The sequence below is a fragment of the Cynocephalus volans genome, chromosome 15, assembly GCF_027409185.1.
Source record: "Cynocephalus volans isolate mCynVol1 chromosome 15, mCynVol1.pri, whole genome shotgun sequence".
In the NCBI taxonomy this organism is placed as follows: Eukaryota; Metazoa; Chordata; class Mammalia; order Dermoptera; family Cynocephalidae; genus Cynocephalus; species Cynocephalus volans.
In genome coordinates this window covers 24,459,391-24,475,455 of record NC_084474.1, presented here as the reverse complement: position 1 = coordinate 24,475,455, position 16,065 = coordinate 24,459,391, and the positions used below count along the sequence as shown (strand labels likewise).

At 37.4% G+C, this 16,065-nt stretch overlaps 2 protein-coding genes across 4 annotated transcripts in view; one reads left to right on the top strand and one right to left on the bottom strand.

Annotated features, from left to right (window-relative positions):
• The window catches only part of ARFGEF1 (ADP ribosylation factor guanine nucleotide exchange factor 1), a 137,923-nt gene extending 134,204 nt beyond the window's left edge, over positions 1 to 3,719 (top strand). The window contains exons 37-39 of the mRNA XM_063080169.1: positions 292 to 430; positions 1,363 to 1,480; positions 2,969 to 3,719. Of these exons, the coding sequence (XP_062936239.1) occupies positions 292 to 430; positions 1,363 to 1,480; positions 2,969 to 3,133 (422 nt within the window). The 3' untranslated portion in view covers positions 3,134 to 3,719. The remainder of the gene's footprint in view (positions 1 to 291; positions 431 to 1,362; positions 1,481 to 2,968) is intronic.
• A 2,418-nt stretch (positions 3,720 to 6,137) lies between these two features.
• The window catches only part of CSPP1 (centrosome and spindle pole associated protein 1), a 109,335-nt gene continuing 99,407 nt past the window's right edge, over positions 6,138 to 16,065 (bottom strand). For all 3 annotated transcript variants that reach the window (XM_063079470.1, XM_063079471.1, XM_063079472.1), the window contains 3 exons: positions 10,821 to 10,930; positions 8,171 to 8,309; positions 6,138 to 6,359 (listed from right to left, as the gene is read on the bottom strand). In XM_063079470.1, coding sequence (XP_062935540.1) covers positions 6,148 to 6,359; positions 8,171 to 8,309; positions 10,821 to 10,930 — 461 coding nt within the window. In that variant the 3' untranslated portion in view covers positions 6,138 to 6,147. The remainder of the gene's footprint in view (positions 6,360 to 8,170; positions 8,310 to 10,820; positions 10,931 to 16,065) is intronic.

Below are 16,065 nucleotides of genomic sequence, written 5' to 3'. Positions count from 1 at the left end.
GAAGGGTTTCACTTTCCCAGGCCTCAGAAGTTGTTTTATGTCTTTTACCCCCTGCTTGTAATAGGAGGGAATTGTAAACATAGAAATCATCTTCACATTGGGCTTCCCCTTGCTCTGGCTTGGGCATGCTGTCTTCTGCATGACCACTGTCCCATGGACAGAGGCCCAGGGTGCACACTGCTGTGGCTCAGGGCATCTCCGGTTTACAAAATGGGCCTCCATACAGGTTGTTTTGCCTTTATATAAGATGCCTTCCCATACAAATGTTTGGAAGCTTTCCTTTTTTTGCAGGCTTCAAAGGCAAGTCCAAGCCCAACCTTCTGAAGCAGGAGACAAGCAGCCTGGCCTGTGGGCTGCGCATTCTCTTCCGGATGTACATGGACGAGAGCCGGATTAGTGCCTGGGAGGAGGTCCAGCAGAGGCTTTTAAAGTAAGACTCTCAGCTGCTTTCTGCCGTGACTGTGTGGCTACATGATGCAGAGCAAGAAAGGGGCATAGGCAGAACCAGACAAATATCTGAGCCTTTGGGGCCCGGAGGCCACTATTTCACAGAGCCATTGTGGTTAAATACAGTGTTAGAGGCGAATGTGCTTTGTACAGCTGGTGACATGTGAATAGATCATGTCTAACACACAGGACAAAGAAGAAAGTTTTCTCTTAAAATTTAAAAACTTTAAACTATGATACGGCTTTTTTGGCCTTTCTAATGCCATAAGATAGCCCATTATTACAGAACAATCATTTGTGAAAGTGAAAATCTGCCTGTGTGCATTTAGTTTGAAAACGTGTTTGGAATTTTTGTTGGTGTTACTTTTTTTCATTCTGTTTTACTTCATTACAACTAAAATTTAAACTCACACTAAGAAGGAAACATGCCAGTCAGGAAGAATATGGTCATCTGCATTGTATTTTTGTGTCTTCTTGGGGAATAGATGTTCTCAGAGACCAGTTGAATACATTTTAGAATTTTAAGAGATCATCTAGTCTCCATTCTTCTATTTTATTGACAAGAGTATTAAGGCCCAGAATGGTCTAAGGCCTCACAGTGAAGGGATGAGCCACCCCAGATTTTAGCCCACGTCTCTTGACATCGTGTATGTGCATGCATTAGTGTACGGCAGCTTTGAATTAAGAAAATGTGGATTTCCTGATAAGTCGCAATGGCTGCTTTTAATATGTTTGGATTTCTTCCTAATTTGAAAAACAAATGTTTATGTTGGCACTCCAGTTAATGTAAATAGATGAGATCTAGCAAGTTCTTAATAGTTAATATTCACTATCTCTTTGTCTTAATTGTTCTCAGTGAATATATGGAGCAGCAGTGTGCCAGGAATGTGTCAAAGTAAACCTTTTCTTTTGCAGTGTCTGCAGTGAAGCACTAAGTTACTTCCTCACTCTAACATCAGAAAGTCATCGGGAAGCCTGGACTAATTTACTGCTTTTGTTTCTAACTAAAGTTCTAAAGATAAGCGATAATAGGGTAAGTATGAGGCTTCTTATCCAGCCTGGCATTTCTAGCCTGATCAGCATGGGACTGGGTCTGAGGCAGGGATGCCAGGCGCAGGCCCACTGTCCAGGAGCTCTAAGGCAGACCAAGCAGAGCCCTGGATGTGCTGCGGCTGTGCACGACCACATGTGGCGTAAGCACATCTTCTCAGTCGTTCTCCCTTTTCTCTCCTTACCCAGCTTGTGTTCTCTAATCAGCAATTCTATAGGGAATTAAGTAGAAGAGGAATCAGAACCCCTTAGGACACCTTGACAAGGTCCTGGGTTCTCCCAACATTGAAATTCCCATCCTGAGCTCTGTAGCTTCCTCTTTTTCCCCACTTTGAAGACTATTTTGCAGCCCACCCCATGGCCTTGCACACCACCCCTACCTGAGGCTACATCTGGTCTCTGGGCCTGTGCTTCAGGCTGCAGCCATTCCTATGGCATATTTAGTAATTCCATGTGACCCAGAGCCCCTAGTGAACAGGCCATGAACTCATTTAAGAATTTAAACCAGTAGAAATAAAGGTAAAATGCAAATATATAAGTATAAATGCATATTTTGAGGTTTTCAAAAATGAATATTTTACTCATAAAATACAGCAACTTATAGTTCACACGTAAGAAAAAACAGGTTACTTTGCTGTAACCCCTGAATAGATTTGAAAATGCCTATTCAGGTGGCCCGATACTTGAGATTTTAGGCCCCGGTGGCGTGTGGGACCCCATGGAGGCAGGGCGAGCCCACTCAGCACTGTGTAGGTGTTCAGCCCAGGTCACGTGCTCTGCGTCCAGGTGCATTTCCCTCTGATCAGTGGGCCAGGTAAAGCTTGGAAAATTCATGACCTAAGGCCACCAAAAGCCAAGTGGCCAAGAAGGATGCCACACCCCAGTCTGTCTTACTCTACAGCTTGCTTTCTCATCTCAGTGTGTCAGACTGTTTCCCTGTATCTGGGGGGGTGGTGTGCAGAGATCAAGGAATAACAGCAAAGACAGTCAAAGGATATAAATTGAACTATAAGTATGGAATATGTATAGCTTTGCCTGACAGTGTTTATATATCTTATATTGCAGCTTTAGGTAGAGTTTTCCCTAACATTTAAAAATTTTACTTAACAAAGCATACAATTCTAATAACCCATATTTTATAAAAACTCTTGTTCTTGCTCAGCTTCTTTCTTTTTCTTATTATCCAGGAAAAACAAGGCTAAATTACTAAAAGTTTGTCAAAGAGAATGTTCTTCAAAATAAGGATAGATAATTGAATAGGGTTTGTATTGAGTCTTTTGAATACTTCCCAGTCTCTCAGCTTCATAATCCCTATAATCACTGCTTGTCACACACTCTGCCCTCCCTCTCCCTTCTGTGATCAGTGCATGCCCCAAGTGGTTTGACTGGGAAGGCAGTTTTAGCTCTGCAGTTTGCAATGCAAGCATTACTAACGGAGAAATTCATTCTCTCCTCCCCCCCCACCCCCCAGTTTAAAGCTCATGCATCATTCTACTACCCTCTCTTATGTGAAATTATGCAATTTGACTTGATTCCTGAACTTCGTGCTGTTCTTAGAAGATTTTTTCTGCGAATTGGAGTCGTTTTTCAGATATCACAACCACCTGAACAGGAACTTGGAATAAACAAGCAATGATGGGAACTTAATATTTTTCTGTTGGCGTTTACATCCCTCCGCTCTTTAAAAGGACCCCGGAGCTGAGGTTTCCTACCTGAAAAATGGTTTCTCATTTCTATGAATTGCAGTGTCTGAGGGTTACTGGTAAAGATGCTTAGAACTGTAACTCAAACTTGAACACTCCAGTCCCTTTTTTGTAGTCTGGTGAATTCTGTGTGACCTGTTGGGCTCATGTTGAGCAGAAAGGCTGTTTAAGCAGTGTCAGCTTATACGCACGGTTCCTTCCCTGTCCTCTGCAACAGGGTGAGCCCCACATATTTTTGGCAGGTGTGGAAGTGAAACTTACCCAAAGAACTATAGATGTAAAGATTGAACTTCTGCAAGAAGTACAACTCAGGAGAGCTGTATTTTGAAGGATAAAATGTTTATAATTGGGGGGGGTGGGGGAAGAAAAAAAATATTGTTCATGGTAAAAGATATTTAGGAACTATGGTATTCTTACTCTGAAAATTTTTGCACACTCAGGCTATCTGAGATACTGGTAATTATCCTTCTGTGAAAAATGTACAGAGATGCAGGTCTGTAATAAAAATCTTAAACATTATATAGTTCTTCCTGCACTGTTTTCTTTATTTTCTTATTCATCTGCTAAATACCCATAATATTTTGTCAAAGGCACTAAACACTTGGATTGAACTTTTTTTTATTTTGTGGGTAGTTTTGCCCTTTTTTGGGGGGCAGGGGGTAATTTTGAGGGTTTAACATGCCCAGAAGCCATTGTGGCTAAGCACTTGTCAAGATCAACAACAGGGGAAAAAAAAAAAAAAAAGGTAGAAAATACCCCTACTGACAGTCACTACCTGTAATATACTTCTCTTAGGGCTTTTAAAAATGAGCCATTAAAATAGAATGATCCTTCATGGACCGAAACTTGAATCACTGCAAAATGAATCTAGGTTGCTGTCACTTTATTTTCTTTTCTTTTTTGGTGGCGGGGCTTGATGTAGATTTTACTCTATGTACAGAATTTAATGTTGAATATATTAAAATAAAACTGGCATGGTTTGCAGAGGTTAGATTTACTGGAAATGTATTCATACTGTGAATTGTGCTCTGATGGTTAAAAGACAAAATTGTCAAGCATTCCGTATTAACAGTGGATGTAGAAAATTTTTTCAGATGGATAAAATGTATATGGTACAGATGTAAAGTTTTCTATGTAAAAAAATTCTGTACAACTTTCTGTACAATATTGATTCTCATCTGGCATATTCTAATCAGGTTATAGGTCAATAAAGTTTTTGAATTATTTCGTCAGTGCAATCAAAACCTGTGTAACCCACAGCCCTATGTTTCATTGATTCTTTTTTTATTTTTTTCATTTAAAAGCCAAACAGACAACTATGGAAAGGATATCTTCAGCCAGAACTACAAATTCTATATTCTTTGGTTCTTACATCTTCTTTCCAGCTTCTGGCATTAGATTCTCCCCCCACACTCTGCTTTCTTAACCATATTAATAATTTAAAATAAATATTTTGTGTATTTATTAATAATCCAGCATAAGGCTACACTATTTGAATTCTGAGAAAAAAAGCTAAAATTCCATTCGGGCAGTTTGCAGTGATATTGTGCATCGTAGGAGTCAGTTCAAATTGTATGGTACATAGCATTAACAAAGAAAATGGAACATGTCAACATAATTTGAGAGCTGCGTTAAAAAACAGAAGTATGCCATCTTTGCTTTCACATCTCTCTTAGATAATGAACAGTTATTGAACAGTGGATTTGTAAGTGTACCATATTTATTACTCCTGAGACACAACTCTGTTCAAGCCCAGCTGGATGCTAAAGCTAGGAGTCCACCCACCTCAGGGGACCTTCTAGTCTGCTTTACACGACCTGTAGCATCAGGACTCTCCCTAGGGGACACAGGCTTTCTTCTTTCTTTCAGGTAATAATGAGAGAAGAAAAATCTCTAATAGTAAAACAAACAATGGTTAAAATTAGAAAACTGAGTATAAAATTTACATGTAGCCAAAGCTCAAAATAACAGAAATTTCACAATTGCAACGAACTTGTCTGATCTTGTCTGCCATTAATTATGTCAACGGACATGTCACAGAAGCAGTGCCTGGGGAGTGTTCTCAGCTGTCATGTTGCTGAAGACTAATCCAAGAATTATTTTACAGAATTTGAATGAATCTTTCCTGTTTTAGAAGCATCAACTTACTGAGTGATGAGAAAAACTGACTCATTTATCCAACGGTCCATGGTGGCACAGCAAAGATTCCCGTCTCTGTCCCTGACTCCAGGTGTTCCTACCTCTCTTCAGCCTCCAGAAACCTCAATTCCAATTAAAATAAGAAATCAACATATTGGTAATAAAAATAAAAATTTATTTCTATCAAGTAGTAGTTAAATCATATAAATTAGTAACTTAAGACAATGCTTCATTGGCACAGAAATAAAAAGAGGCAGAAAGTTGTAACATTTAGTGCATGGCTCACAGGAATAAAATCAGTTTCGGCTCCCATCATTTCTACTGAGTCAGTAGCTACAAATGACATGAAAATAGCACATTTGATTCTCTCCTTTACATAGCAACTGGAATAGTCACAGCTACAACAGATGCATTTATGAAATGAATTATTTTGAATACAGATAACAGTGGCAAATATGCATATAACAAAGGGTATTCTGATTTTACAGTACTCTTAAGACATTTATGTTTTATTCACCTTAAGTAGAATTTAAAATAATGCACATATGGTAGTTGAATCCAAGAGTTTATTACCACCCTAATTTGTGGCAAAATTGTGCAAAAATAATTCTATACAATTCTAATATATAAAATCAATAATCATGGCCTTTTATGTACATAATATACATCATGGAAAAAATAGTTTATATACAGATGGAAAAATAAGTAATTTCCAGATAGAAGCCAAAAGTAGTACATGTTATTAAAGGTACAGATTTAACATTCTGCTTACCTTTAAAAGCACTACCAGGTCCGATACAGATTTATTTTAACCATGTGCTGTAGACAGGCCCTGCCAAGGGAAAGTGCCTGGTTTTCCGGGGACCTGCTGCTGCTCCTGGTGCAGCTGCTCTGCCATGAAGTGCTTCAGTGTTTCTGAGGTGCCAGGGCGGAGCCAGGGCTCAGTTGCTACAGAGTTTGATCCATCATCACCCACATGTTTCATGATGTCATCAGGATCAACCAGTGAACTCTCGTCATCTACAGAAGGCAAGAGACACATGACTCAGGTGACAGAAGTCTCCTGTAGTCCATCCCATTACAGCTCAGCCTTTCCTCACAGGATTGGATTAGGTTCTGAACTGAACGTTTTGTTCAGACCCCCATTTTACAGGTGGGAGAGAAGGCCCAGGAAGGGGCCAATTTTTTGAAACAAAAAATGGTCAAACAAAAAATGGAGTAAGTTGACTCCACAGCACCAGCACCCACAGGAATTCTAAGTATATAAGAGGGATCCTACATATATCGAGGAAACTCCACCAGAGACTAAATTGACTGGTGGAGTATTGGTAATCTTACTTTATAACTCACCTTCAGGAGAAATCTAATGGATATCATACAGAACTTATTTTTTTTTTTAATTCAGCAAGGTTTGGGGAATATTCCCAACCTCTAACACTACTATAAGGAAATTAAAAGTCATTTTGGAAAAGTACTAGTTGGGATGAAACTACCTCCATTCTTAACACCTAATAATAAGTAAGCCATATCTAGTCCATTAAGAGGTAGCTCTTAATTTGTTTTATTCTTTAATTGAATTTGTACTCAACTTCTATACCTATATTTTACTTATTATTAGATATAATAATAGGAAAATCTGTCTTCCTACCCTGCAATGTCAGTTTTTTGTTTTCTTTTTTTAATTACATCTCCTGGTCTGTGAAGGATAAACCCAGCAAAGGGATGTGTGCAGATTAATATGCAATCAATCCACATCACACCAAAAAGCTCCTGTTTGAAAGGACAGTTTTAAAAAACAGTTTAGACATTGGAAACCTTCTGGAAGAGTAGATTCTTAATATGCTCTATCTTCTCTCAAATATTTCCGTGATAAATATTAATTCAGTTTATTGGTTCTAAAAGAAATTGAGAAGAAAATGCCTTTTAGCTAGAAAGACGACATCCTTTCCCACTGTTCCACATTTTCGTGGGTGTGGTGTGAGAAGTACTGTTCCACCAATTGACAATGTCTGCTGGTGTCTGGTATGGAATTATCACCATCAGAACACATCGCACCTTAACTGCTAGAGATTATATGAGTGTTAAGGTAGGATCTAAAAATATCTTAAGACAATTGCTATTAGAAAATTATTGTAATGTAGCTTACCAGACTAAAAGGTATTGTCCAAATAGACTACTTTACTATTTGCTAAAACTAATAACAACACCAATATAAAATTGTCCCATTAGCCCAGTGACTAACAGAATCAGTATGAAAAAGGCTGGAATAGGCATAGGAGCTCATTAGCTGTCAGGGGAACACTGCCTCATGCTCCCTGTCAAGCTTGAACCTGTGAGTCATGAAAGACCACTCATAATGACTAGCTTCAACTGACTAAACAAAAAGAAAATACCAGCCTGTGGCTATTTTGTTTGTCCACGGTGCAGAAAGCCAAGTAAAAAGGTAAAAAGTTTCTTCATAGTACTTACACATTTTAAATAGATACATTATTTAAAGAACTCAAAGTCTTAATTTCTGATAATCTCTCACTTCAGTAAGTGATTACGATACCATACTAGTCAGTATTTTTCCCTGCTTAAAGAAAAGTCTGGGTATATTTCATAAGCAAAAACTATTTTATCTACTTAGAATCTAGTAGAAAGAATTGGATGCAAAATTAATCCTGAGGTCTGGTTTTGCTGGATAGTTACTGTGCCCTGGGCCATATGACTCAAAAAGACTTTAAAACTCCCATCCCATCTATCTCCCAACCATCGGAGAAAATTTCCATGTAAACAAATTTAAGAGTTCCTATAGGATTTGCTGTAGGCCATTAAACTTGGGCACTTACCTGTATTAATAGGTTTATTCTGAAGTTCATTCAGTCTTCGCATTCTTTCCTCATTTCTCATTCTAAGCTGATCAACATTGACACTGGACACAGATTTTAAAGAGAGACCATCCAATGGTACGTTAGGATGGTTGTTATCCTGTAGATAGAGAACAGAACTTCAGCAACAGTCTTTAACATAAAATATATTCAGGATGAATCAGAGAATCAAAATATATTATCTTTGGGGCCAGCCCCGTGGCTCACTCGGGAAAGTGCAGTGCTGATAGCGCCAAGGCTGCGGGTTCGGATCCTATATAGGGATGGCCAGTGCACTCACTGGCTGAGCGTGGTGCAGACAACACCAAGCCAAGAGTTGCGATCCCCTTACCAGTCAAAACAAACAAGCAAACAAACAAATATATATATATATATATATATATATATTATCCTTGATAAATGTATATTGTGATGAACAAAATAACTGGAAATATGGAGCATTTATATTCTGACTCCTGTGATTATTCATGCAGGCTCACATGACCCAGTCAAGGAAAAGGAATAGCATATGTGATGATGTATAAATGCTGCCAGACTGGATAAAGCTTGACAGTTACAGAACACAAAAGGAAAAACTAAAACAGCAAGGGCTAAGACTCAGTCCAGCTATAGTAATCAAGACAGTGTGGTATTGACATAAGGATAGACAAAAAAATCAATGGAAGAGAAATAAGAATCCTGAAATAAATCCTTACATTTTTAGATGAGGAGCCAACAAAATGCAACAGGGAAAAGAATAGTCTCTTCAACAAATGGTACCAAAAAACTGGATGTCCACATGCCAAAGAATGAACTTGGATCCCTACACCTCACCATAAGCAAAAATTAAGTGTATATATAGACTAAATTTAAGAGCAAAACTATAAGAGAAAATAGAAGTAAATCATCATGATCTTGGTTTAGACAATGGTTTCTTAGATAAGACATCAAAAGCCCAAGTGATAAGATTGGTAAGTTGGACCACATTAAAATTTAAAAACTTCTGTGCTTCAACAGATACCATCAAGAAGGTAAAAAAGACACAGAATGGGAGAAAATATTTGCAAATCATACATCTGATACTGGACTTGCAGCCAGAATGTATAAAGAACCCTTACAACACCACAATAAAAAGACAGCCTGATTTTAAAATGGGCAAAGGATTTGAATAGACGTATATCTGAAGGAAATGTACAACTGCTAATAAGCACATGAAAAGGTGTTCAACGTTAAGGAAATACAATTGAAAACCATAATGAAACCACTTCACCCCCACTAGATGGCTATAATCAACAAGACGGACAATAATAATTGTAAACTAGGATGTAGAGAAACTGGAAGCTGCTGATAGGAAATGGTATAGCCGCTTTGGAAGACAGTCTGGCAGTTCCTCAAAATGCTGAATATACAATTACATATAACCCAACAGTTTTACTCCCAAATATATACGAGAGTACTTCAAACAGTTCATGGAAAAATGGAATAAAAAGATAATATGAATTATTCCATGAACTTTTTGAAGATCTTTCATATTCAAGAGGAATGAAAACATCAAAAACCTGCACGTGAATATTAATAGCATTATTCATAATACCCCAAAAGTAAAAACAACCCAAATGTCCATCAACCACTGAATGGACAAACAACATGTGCACCACCCACACAGTGGACTCTGATTCAGCAACACAGAGGGATAAGTGCTGCCACCAGATGCCACATGGTGACCTTTCCTTTGAATAAAGACAGACAACAAAGCAGTCAGTCACAAATGACCATGCATTGTATGGTCTCATTTGCATGAAGTGTCCAGAAAAGGCAAACCTATAGAGACCAAAGTAGATTAGTAGCTGCCTAGGGTAACAAGTAAACAAAGTTATCGCTGCCTGGTAAAGCTGTACATATAACATTGCTAATAACAACAGTACCTGTCATTTGTTCAGAGCTCCCTGCGTATTTGGCTCAATGCTAAATGTTCACACATATATTACCTAACTATATCTTCATGTCATATATAAGGAAACACAGAGTTCAAGAAATTGCCCAAAGTTGCTGACCCAATGAGGACCTGACATTGGTGGTACAGGTACTGAGGGATCCAAGCCTATGCTTTTTACTGGCTATATTGTAAAGCTGTGGAGCAGAGTGGAGAGAACATGGGTTTGAATTTCGGCCTTCTTGTCTATGTGACTTTGGGCAAGTCATTTGACCAAAATGAAGATGACACCTATAATCAGAGAGTTGGGTTATGAGGATGTAACAGGCTTTCCAGTAAATGGTATCAGTTTCTTCTTGTGCCCTTCTCTGAAATCCTTACATTCAGAGGAAGAAGGAAGACTGGGGTGATGAATTAACATTTATAGGACAGATTTTTGTGTGAGGTACACAGCTTCTATTTACAGCCACCACGGGGGATAAGAAAATATTACCTCAAAGAAGTCAAGGCAGCAGTTCAATAAGCTACTCAAAGTCATCCACTAATTGGTGGTAGAGCCTAGATTCAGACCCATGTCCACCTTATTTCAAAGCAAGTGCTCTTTCTTTATTGGACCACACAATTTTAGCATGGGTCAGAACCCAGACCTTTCACTCTTCTGAACAGAAAAAGGGGGAAAAAGAAAAAGACATTTCATACAAAGTCCAGTCCTTTCGATTTGTTCCTCCTGCGCTCCCTTGCAGAGGGCAGCTGTGATGGTGGAGGGAGGACGTCATCTTCGATGTCTGGATATGTCTCACCATAAGCACCTAAAAGGGGCACACAAAGGAGGAGTCTATTTCTAATCTTGTACTCAGAGCTAAACCTGAGTTTTAAAAAGAGCCTGTTTTTGAATCACTTTATTAAGACGTTATTTACATACCATAAAATTCACTCACCTTAAGTGTACACAGTTCAATGATTTCTAGTAAATTTACAGAAGTATGTAGTCATCATTATAATCTAGAACATTTCCATCACTTTACAGCTCCCTTGTGCCCATGGGCAATCACTCCCCACTCCCACCTGCTCAGCCCCAGCAAACACGGATCTGCTCTCTGTCTCAGCAGATTTACCTTACCTAACATTCTACATAAATAAAATTCTACAATGTAATCTTTTGTCTTTCACTTAGCATAATGTGTTTGAGGCTCACCTATGTAGTACCATGTTCCAGTAGTTCATTCTGTTTTATTGCTCAATAGAACTCCATCATATGGCTATGTCACATTTTGCCTATGCATTTACCAGTTTGATGGACATATTTGCTAGTTGTTAGTGATTATGAATAACGCTACAATGAACATTCATATACAAGTCTTTGGGTTTTCATTGGGGGGATATATAGTAGGAATGAAACTACTAGGTATTATGGTAACTCTGTTCAGAATTTTTAGTAACTACCAAATTGTTTTCAAACGTGGCTATACCATTTTACATTGTAAGAAGGTTCCAGTTTCCCCACATCATCACCAGCACTTGGTACTGCCAGTCTTTTTGATTATACCCATTCTACTCAGCCAATAGCCTATTTGACTGTGGAGATGAATAGCCTATAACATTTAAAATTTTTTCCCCAACTCCTGCATTTGAAAAAATTTAAACCTAAAGAAAAATTATAATAATACAATGAATACAATGAATGAATTTGTTATTTTCCCAATTTCTATATATATTTTGGGGAATGCTGTTGCTTATTTTTACTGAGCCACTTTGCTAAACCAGGAAGTTGGAGACATCATGACACTTTGTCCCAAAATACTTAAGCATCCATCTTCTAAGAACAAGGACTGACTCCTACGTAGCTACAGTATAATTATCACATTCAGGAAATTTAACACTGATACAATACTATCATTTAACACATAACTGACAAAATAATTTAATATATAATTGACAAATAATTCAAAACTTCCAAATTTATCCTGTATAGCTGTTTTTTTTAATAACTACATTTTATTGAATGAGATATGGGGCTTTCTAGAATTCCAAAATAAGTTTTCTGATTTCTTTATATACCTCACCACTAATTTTTTTTTTTTAGTAGCTTGTATTTATCTAGAGCAGTTTTAAGTTCACAGCAAATTTAAGTGCAAAGTGCACAGTGTTCCTATATACCCTCCCACCACCGTCCCACACAGAGGCACAGCTGCCCCCACTACCAACATCCCACACCAGAGTGGTTCATTGTAGCAATCAATGAACCTTCATTGAAATCATCATTATCACCTAAAGTCCATAGTTTACGTTAGGTTCACTCTTGGTGTTGTACGTTCTACAGGTTTTGACAAATGTATAATGGCATGTATTGTAGTGGATTGAATGTGCCCCCTCAAACTCACTGAGGCTTGAATTGTGTCTCCCAAGTTTTATGTATTAGAAACTCAGCCCCCATTGTGACTACCGAGAGGGTGGGAAATCCTATTATGGTAATTGAAAGGTGGAGCCTTGGGGAAGTGATTAGACTGTAGGACCATGCCCTAGTGAATGGATTAAAAATTGTGGTCAGGGGCATGGTTCTGAGAGCTTTAAAAAAAGAGTGAATGAGGAGGTTAGTCTCTCTCTCTGCTCTACCATTTTCTGCCATGTGAGACCCCTGAGTCACTGTCACCACCATCAAGACCCTCACCAGATGTGTTCCTTGGATTTTGGACTTCCAAGCCTCTGAAACTGTAAGCAATAAATTTCATTTTCTTAGTAATTACCCAGATCCAGGTATTTTGTTATAAGCAACCAAAATGGACTAATACATGTATCCACCACTGTAGTATCATATAGAATAGTTTCACTGCCCTAAAAATCTTCTGGGATCTGCCTTTTCATTCCTCCCAATCCCCTAATCCCTGGTAACCACTAATCTTTTTACTGTCTCCATGGTTTTACCTTTTCAAGAATGTCACGTAGTTGGATTCATACTGTATGTAGCCTTTTCACATTGATTTCTTTCACTTATATGTTTTTAAGGTTCTTCCACACCTTTGCATAGCTTGGTAGCTCTTTTTTTTTTTTTAATGCTGAATAATATTGCATTGACTGGATGTACCACACTTTATTTATCCATTTTGGCAATTATGAATAAAGCTGCTATAAATATTTGTGTTCAGGTTTCTGTAGGGACAAGTTTTCAACTCCTTTGGGTAAATACCAAGGATAATAACTGCTGAATTATACAGTAAGAATATTTTTGTAAGAAACTGCCACACTCTCTTCCAAAGTGGCTGTACCATTTTGTATTCCTACTATCAGTGAATGAAAGTTACTGTTGCTTCACATCCTTGCCAACATCTGGTGGTGTCAATATTCTAAATGTTGGCCATTCTAGCAGGTGTGTAGTGGTATCTCATTTTAATTTACAATTCCCTAATAACAAAGGATGATAATCATTTTATATGCTTATTTACCATCTGTATATTTTCTTTGGTGAAGTGTGTGCAAGTCTTTTACCCACCTTCTAATTAGGTTTTTTGTTTTCTTATTGTTGAGTTTTAAGAGTTCTCTGTGTATTTTGGGTAACAGTCCTTTATGTCACGTATGTCTTTCGCAGATATTTTCTCACAGTCTGTGTCCTGTCATGTCTTCTCAACTTCTTGACAAGTGTGTTTTGCAGAGCAGAAATTTTTAATTTTAGTGAAGTCCAGCTTATCAATTATTTCCTTCATGGATCATGACTTTGGTAATGTATCTTAAAAGTTATTATGATACCCAAGGTCATCTAGGTTTTCTCCTGTTATCTTCTCTGAGTTTTATAGTCTGGCATTTTACATTTATGTCTATAATCCATTCTCAGTTAATTTTTGTGAAATGTAAGCTCTGTGTCTAGATTTCTTTCTTTGCATGTGGCTGTCCAGTTGTTCCAACACCATTTGTTGTAAAGACAATCTTCTTCTCCATTATATTGCCTTTGCTCCTTTTTCAAAGATCAGTTGACCATATTTGCATGGGTCTACTTTGGGGCTCTCTATTATGTTCCATTGATCTATCTGTCTATTCATTTACCAATGCTATGCTGTCTTTGTTACTATAACTTCATCATAAGTCTTGAAATCAGGTAGTGACAGTCCTCCAATTTTGTTCTTCTCTTTCAACATTGTGTTAGCTATCTAGATCTTTTGCCTCTCCATGGAAACTTTAGAATCAGTTTGTCAATGTCCACATGATAACATCCTGCGATTCTGATTGGAATTGCTTTTAATCTATAGATCAAGTTGGGAAGAACTGACATCTTGACCATATTGAGTCTTCCTTGAACACAGAATATCTCTCCACTTATTCAGTTCTTCTATTTCTTTCATCAGAGTTTTGTAGTTTTCCTCAGATAGATCATGTATATATTTTGTTAGATTTATACCTCAGTATTTCTTCTGGAAAGGATGCTAATATAAATGGTATTGTGTTTTTAATTTCAAGTGAAATTAAAAACTTGTTCATTACTGGCATATAGGAAAGTGACTACCTTTTGTATAGTAACCTTGTATCCTGCAACCTTGCTGTAACTACTTATTAGTTCCAGGAGTTTTTTAATTGATTCCTTCAGATTTTCTGCAATCATATCATCTGTGAACAAAGATAAGTCTATTTCTTCCTTCCCATTCCATATACATTTTATTTCCTTTTCTTGCCTTATTGCATTAGTTAGGGCTTCCAGAATGGTTCTAAGGAGTGGTGAGAGAGGACTTCCTTACCTTGTTCCTGATCTTAGTGGGAAAGCTTCTGGTTTCTCATCATAAATATGTTAGCTACAGGATTTTTGTAGATGTTCTTTATCAAGTTGAAGAAGTTCCCCTCTATTTCTAGTTTGCTGAGTTACCATGAATAGGTGTTAGATTTCATCTAGGTTATCAAATTTGTGAGCACAGATTTCTTCACAGTATTCCTTGACTATACTTTTAATGTCCATAGAATCTGTAGTGAAGTCCCCTCTTTCATTTCTGATATAAGTAATTTGTCTCTTCTTTTTTTCCCTCAGCATAGCTAGAGACGTATTGATTTTATTGATCTTCTCACAGAAACAGCATTTGGTTTCAATGATTTTGTCTATTAATTTCCTGTTTTTGATTTCATTGATTTCTGATCTAATTTTTATTATTTCCTTTCGTCAGCTTACTTTGGATTTAATTTGCTCTTTTTATTTTTTTCCAGTTTCCTAATGTGGAAGCTTAGATTACTGATTTTAGATCTTCCTACTTTTCTAATATATGCATTCAATGCTATAAGTTGCCCTCTAAGCATTATTTTTGCTGCATTTTACAAATTTTGATAAGTTGTATTTTCATGTAACTCAAAATACTTTTAAATTTTTCTTTGACCCATGTGTTATTTAGAAGTATGGTGCTTAATCTCCAGGTATTTTGGGATTTTTCCAGCTATCTTTCTGTTATTGTTTTCTAGTTTATTTCCATTGTGGTCTGAGAACAGACATTGTATGATTTCTCTTCTTTTAAATTTTTTAAGGTGTGTTTTACAGCCCAGAATGTGGCCTATCCTGGTGAATGTTCCATGTGAGTTTGAGAAGAATGTGTGTTCTACTGTTGTTGATGAAGCAGTCTCAGATAGCCATTATATCCAGGTGATTGATAGTGCAGCTGAGTTCAATTATGTTCTTATTGATTTTCTGCCTGCTGAATCTGTCTACTTCTGAGAGGGGGTGTTGAAGTCTCCAACCATAATAATATATTCATCTCTTTTTCCATGCAGTTCTATCAGTTTCTGCCTCAGGTATTTTAACACAACTCTGTTGTTAGGCACCTAAATGTAAGAGCTAAAACCATAAAACTCTTAGAAGAAAATAGAGGAGAAAAACTTCAAGACAATGGATTTGGCAACGGTTTCTTGGATATGACCCCAAAGCACAGGCAACAAAAGAAAACATAAATTGGACTGCATCAAAATTTAAAACTTCTGTACA